General features: G+C 44.8%; 1 protein-coding gene across 1 annotated transcript; it reads left to right on the forward strand.

Annotated features, from left to right (window-relative positions):
• The first annotated feature begins 2,072 nt into the window (after positions 1-2,072).
• On the forward strand, positions 2,073-6,258 carry rnf182 (ring finger protein 182). The gene has a single exon (XM_065953561.1). It carries the CDS (start codon positions 2,810-2,812, stop codon positions 3,680-3,682), a length of 873 nt encoding a protein of 290 aa, XP_065809633.1. The 5' UTR covers positions 2,073-2,809; the 3' UTR covers positions 3,683-6,258.
• The last annotated feature ends 302 nt before the right edge of the window (positions 6,259-6,560 follow it).

Consider the following 6,560-nt stretch of genomic DNA (forward strand, 5'->3'; position numbering starts at 1 on the left):
CAGCGTCAAGTTCCCCGGAATGTTTACGGATGTACTTCCGGTGGTTACTTTTCAAAGTAAAAGCCACGGTTTGTTTATGTTTAGTTTGAAAATATAAATGCAAAACATCCACATCCATATAAAATTAAACTTAAAAGAAATTTTCGAAGAAATATGAAATGGTTAAAAGAGGAATTTGTAGTCCAAAATCACACAACATTTACTTTAAGTGTTGGAAGAGGAAGTTAAAACTACATACAATAAAAAATAAAGTGCAGGTTTTAGGGTTAATTCTAAGGCACATGAAAACAAACATGGTTTTTTTTCAACCTGGATTCAAAACATTTAGAGTCAGAGAGCATCTAATATCTGACGATGGTTTACAAGCAGCGTATGTGTAGTTAGGACTTTGGGCTGTAGCTGACCCGAGTTGACAGATCTAAACTTTCCTGTTTGGGTTGTACACTTTAAACACTGAACGCTATATCGTTCAGTGATGTGTGAACGTGTAAACTGTAACACTTTCCAAATCCATACCACGGCTAACTGGAAACCAGTGCAGAGACTTTAAGACCAGAGTGATTTGCTCCATTTCTTTAAGGTCAGAAGTCTCACAGCAGCTGTCGTATATTTCAATGTACACATTTGCTTATTTTTCTGCAGTAATCTTCTTAAATACTTCAAACATCTTCAGGGTTTTCACCTGAAAAACAAGATAGGAGGAGATGAAATATGTGTCTTTGTAAGGGCTGACATGATGACGTTCATTAAAACATAAAAACTCTGACATGTCGACCTAACTAAACATTTCAGTGACTTAAAAAGGCACCTTTTTTAATTTGAAAGATTTTATGGTGAAACGAAAGATCATCACACTTCCTGTGTCCAGTCGTAATTTTATCTGACTTGAAGCAGCTCAAGATTTCTGCTGCTGCTTGTTTTGTTGTGGTTTAGATCATTGACGTCAGGTGTGTGTGTGTGTGTGTGCGCGCGTGTGTGTGTGTGTGTGTGTGTGTGTGTGTGTGTGTGCGTGTGTGTGTGTGTGTGACTCTGCATGTTTCTAATAAGCTCCACGAGCAGAAACGTGCTCAAACTAGGATCAATATTGGAGATGCTTTTGAAAAATGGAGAGAGGTTAGAACACAGAAAGGTTTACAGACCCATGCAGAGCTGGATAAACACTGAAGCTTCAGAGTCCACCACATGGTGACCTGAGTGAGCATCCACTCTAGAGAGGAGGGGAGGGGGGGGGCAGCTCTCTACAATGTTTAGAATTTAGACTGCAGTACCCATTGTAAACACTGGGTTACATATGGATCCCTTAAATGAACTCTTTTACGTTTATAGACCTGTGCTTTAAATAAAACTCAAGTTAAATTAATGAAAGTAACCGTAGTTTCACTTGAATATCCTTGAACTCTCTGCCCGCCTCTCGTGACAGAGTCTTGGGGAGTAAAATAAGGACCACAAAGACTTAATGACCCATTTTCACCCCGCCGCCCGCACTGTTCTGGACCCGAGTCAAGATCAGAGCTCAGTTCCAAACCGTGATCTCCTCCAGTGACCTGCTCCACTTTCCAACCCGGGGGGGGGGGGCACGCCTTCACTCCACGATGGTCCACCGAGCTTCTCGCATCAGAGGGGATCCAACATTAAGGGGACCTTTTCTCTACTCCGGGAAAATACAGAGTTTGACCAAAAACAAAACTCACAACAATGCTTGTGACTTTTTAACAGGGTTCATGTTCCTTTAACGGACAAGTCGATCTCGTTTTTATGTATTTAAAATTCATGATTTATTCTATAGGTAAGAGACAGGGTTTGATATATTTCATTATAAGTTATGTGTGCTTAAATAATGTGAATTATACATGATGTGCTTTGATAAAAACAAAGGGCAACTTCAAAATGAGAGAAAACGATCCCCCTTTATTTATACAGCACATTTAACAGAAATATGAATTTATCAAAGTGCAGAAATAAAAACATAGCGGAGCACTGTTAATGTTTGGTCACTCAGTCCAATCACTTGGTTTTAAAGCGGCAATTTCCACACAATCAGGCCAACCAGACACACACAAATAAATGTAAATTAACACTTATTTATTGCTCAAGGTGTACGCACACATTTGCACGCAGACACACACACATATGTTTTTTTTAGTCTTGCACGCAAACACATCATTAAAAGAGAGCTGTAAAAGGTTTAGAGTGTGTGAGTGTGTGTGTGTGTGTGTGTGTGTGTGTGTGTGTGTGTGTTCAGTGTGTGTGTGTGCGTCAGCCGCTAATTGGACTGAATTTCACCGAGCAACAAAAGATCAGGCTCGAAAATTCCAGCTCTGGTTTGTACAGGCTTTGCTTTGTTGTCCCTTCGCCTCTTGTTTGTTCTCTTCTAATGCTGTGTTAACAGTTATCTCTCTCTCTCTCTCTCTCTCTCTCTCTCTTCTTTCAGTCTCTCTCACTTTCTCTTCACGCCGCCCATGAAAGGCTTTTTTTTTGCCCCAAACGAAGCACCGTTACCCCATCTGCTCAGAGGCCAGAACTTATGAGAGACTTCCCACATCAACTCTGGACTCTCTCTCTCTCTCTCTCTCTCTCTCTTTCTCTCTCTCTCTCCCTCTCCCTCTCTCTCACACACACACACACACACACACACACACACACACAGATTGCAGAAGCCCGTTGGACCGTCACTATGAACCCCAGACCTTCACTGCAGTCGACCGCTGTCACAACCTTTATCCATGGGAAACTCGTCGCGTCCTGCTGTGCTGCGCCCGGACACAACGTTGGATTCCTCTGTTGAGGGAGGATAGAAAACCAGGCCAGGATGATGATTGAGCTGCAGGGCACCGAGGACGGTGGCGGCGGTGGAGGAGTCGGAGTCGGCCACCTGGAGGTCCTGAGCGCCGAGGAGCTGGAGTGTAAGATCTGCTACTGTGCGTATAATCTCGGGGGTCGGAGGCCAAAGGTGCTCGAGTGCTGCCACCGCCTGTGCGCCAAATGCCTCACTAAGATCTTGGATCTGGGCGAGTCACCGCCCAACGCCATCGTGTGCCCCTTCTGCCGATATATTACCCGACTCCCAGGTGAGGCGGCGAGCAGCCTGCCGGACGATGGCAACCTGGTTGCGGCGCTCGCCCTGCGCAGCAGGAACCAGAGGAACATCCAGGAGACGACCACAGAGCTGCTCCTCAGCCCCGGGCGCCTGAGCTCACTCTTTGGAAACAACCCTCCCGTGACGACTCCTTCCTCCTCCTCCTCTTCCTCCTCCGCGTCGTCCTCGACCACCTACTCCTCCATCCGGGGCTCGCCCAACTTTGTCGTCATCACCATCATGGAGCCTCCGCCGATGCCTGCGGCCATGCAAGACCTCCACCGACACCGACACCCACACGGGTCGCTCACATCACACCGGGGCTACCGCTCATCCAGTGTGGACTCCATGGCGTCCATCACGCAGCGGTGGACCGTGTGGAACTGTGCCGCCCTCCTGTGCCAGACCTCGGCCCGGGCTCTGGTGTGGGTCCTGGGTCTGCTGTACTTCAGCTCGCTGCCCATGGGAGTCTACCTGCTCATCATGCAGAGGACGACCCTCGGGGTGCTGCTGGTGAGTCTGGTTCCCGCCAGCCTCGTCATGATCATGGTCTATGGATTCTGCCAGTGTATCTGTCACGAGCTGTGGGACTGCATGCCTCCATAACTGGGACCAGAGTGAATGGGTTTGCTTTGAACACGCCTTACAATGGATCTCCAGAGTTCACTAACGGGGATGTTACCGTGTAACCGACCATGTGGACTCTTAGAGAAAATGCAGCTTTTCTTTGTTAAGGAGAAGAACATTGTGTAAATTACAAATGGGGCTCACAGTTTTGGGGCTTTTCCTTGTTATACATGTACATTTGTGCTTTGTTTAGCTTTGTAGCAACTAATAAACTAAGTAGAGCTCACATGACTAAAAACACACCTTCTTGTTTTATCTGAATCCTGAAGGTATTTCAAGTAATAAAAATCACAGCCTCTTTGTTAAAGATTGTAATACAGGCAGCAAAAGTCAATTTAAAGATTCTGCTCCTGAATGCTCTGGATTTGTTTGGACCAGAGAAGGTAGGCGCTTTTAAGGCGACCCCTCCACACGGCCGTTTTGGACGCCCCTCGGTTTGCCAGATATGAGAGCAGTTATCAGGTCAACAGGTGTTGCAGCGATGGAAGCGGGCAAGAGAAGTGGTTCAGATAGAAGTGATTGTACCCGACCTAAAAAGCCTCTGCATGTTTCTAATAAGCTCCACGAGCAGAAACGTGCTCAAACTAGGATCAATATTGGAGATGCTTTTGAAAAATGGAGAGAGGTTAGAACACAGAAAGGTTTACAAATCTCTCTATAATCAATGAATCATCAAACGGAGTGTAAAACCAGAATTTCCCCTCGGAGATGAACACAATTTGTACAATTTAAATAAAAAAAAGATAGAACTTGAAGCAGCACTGAGGAGGTTAATGAAGGTGTAGATGTGGTTGAAAGTTGAACAAGTGAATAATTCTGCAAGAAATCTGAAAAGACTAATGGACTTGTTTTATGATGACGCAGGAGAAGAGGGTTCCCAGAAAAGATGAGGAGAAGGAATACTCAGAGCTTGTTAAACTGCACTGGCATGCACTCTGCAGTGTACTCTTTCATCTCTCAGATTTCATTTTTTCTGTAGTGGTTGAGGCTGAACCACCAGAGGGCGCTGTGCCAGTTCTCACCTCCCCCTTCTGCCTCTATGGGACATCCTGTTCTCCCAGAGAATATCCAGTGTCATCATGCAGTTTATCATGAGTTGTTAAAAAGATTTGTCCTTGTGTGTATTTGTCAAAGAAAACAAACTCTAGTTTTAAAAAAATAAAAAATAAAAAAATTAATCCAGATCTGAACAGGCGCCTGAAACATGTCGGACATAACCTGCTCTGCTTCCAATCAAACGCTCGCAGCTCAGATTGCAGACTCAAGCGATGATACAAAGGCTGCAGGAGTGTTTACTCAAGAATTTAAGAGTCAAATGAGACTGTCATGCTCCTGTTACAACTCACTGTGAAGTGCAAAAGTCAGAGCCGGAACCGCTCTCTGTGGGGGCAGGGGTGAAAATAAGCTGTGGACCCCCGACGACCCACCCCATGAAACCTCTATCTGTGCTTTGTGTATTTATTAAAGGGGAATCTGTTGACATTCATTTAGAAATATGCATCATGTTTGTTACGTTAACCCTCACGATTAGAAGATGATGTCCTTTATGAATCCTGCGAGGGGAAGTTTAATTTTACACTCTGTTATTGAGACATGCTACACACACACACACACACACACACACACACACACACACACACAAACAGGACATGCACTAATGGAGAGATGTCAAGGTGTGGGGGTGGGATTGGTGCCTTGCTCAAGGGCACCTCGGCAGTGCTCAGGAAGTGAACTGGCACCTCTCCAGCTACCTGACCAACTTCCAGATTTGGGCCATTTTCCTCTGATGTCACTCTCAAGAGGGAAAAACTCAAAAACTGTTATAACTGCTGTGTTCCAGGTGGCAGGTCTAATAAGGACCTGGGGCCATTAACGTTGTTTTGTGCACTGGCTGCACCCATTTTTAAAACAAAACCAATACAGTTCAACGCTCAGAGCAGTAAAACTCACTTGATGTCGTCTGTTTTTTGTGTTTTTTTGTGTGTTGGACCCTCTCGAAAACGAGATGAGTCCTCTCAAGGGGCTATCCGTCAATAAATGTAGAATTTACAATTAAATATTAAGCACACAGAGAAGTTTAAAACAGAGGTAACAGTCACTACGGAGGGATGCGAAAGGGCTGCAAGTCAACTTTTGTAACCTAGCAACAATACACACCGGTACGAAGGGCGCTGAAACTTATCAACTTTGTTTTAGAGCAGCATCGGAATAGAAAAACTCAAGTCCAGTCGAGTACATCAAAACACAATACTTGGGTAGATGCACATTTTCCACCTTTGGCAATACATTTCTCTTGATTGAAGTGACATGAAGTTATAATTTTCATTATTTCCCCGTCTTTTAAAGGGGACATATCATAAAATAAATCCACTTTTTCAGTGTTTTTGAACATTTATCTGGGTAACCTGAGAGTCTACAGACCCCCAAAATGTGAAATAAACCCATCCAGCCCTTTGTTTGTGGTCTACATAAGTCTTACAACACAGAGAAAAATGCTTCGTTTCAAATGTGCTCTCCTTGTGATGTCACAGTGGGATTCTGGTAAAAACAAAAACAAAAATCCCCTCCCCTCCCCTGATATCTCCACCCATGGACTCCACCCCTGGCCTAGAGCAAAACTTTTACACAGGTCCGCCATTTGTATTCTCTCTACAGAGGAGTGATGTCTACGGGGAAAATTCAGGGGGGGTCATTGCATTTAAAGAGACACACACACCAAAATGGAGCGTTCTGAGAGAGCTGGTTTATACAGGGTCACAAACCTCCTCTGGTGCTTGATTCATGTTATATTTTGACAAAAGCACAGCACAGATGTTTCATTTAGACCACAGGGGACTGTTTGAAAAGGTGGAGGAGG

This window comes from Labrus bergylta, chromosome 4, assembly GCF_963930695.1.
Source record: "Labrus bergylta chromosome 4, fLabBer1.1, whole genome shotgun sequence".
NCBI classification, from domain to species: domain Eukaryota; kingdom Metazoa; phylum Chordata; class Actinopteri; order Labriformes; family Labridae; genus Labrus; species Labrus bergylta.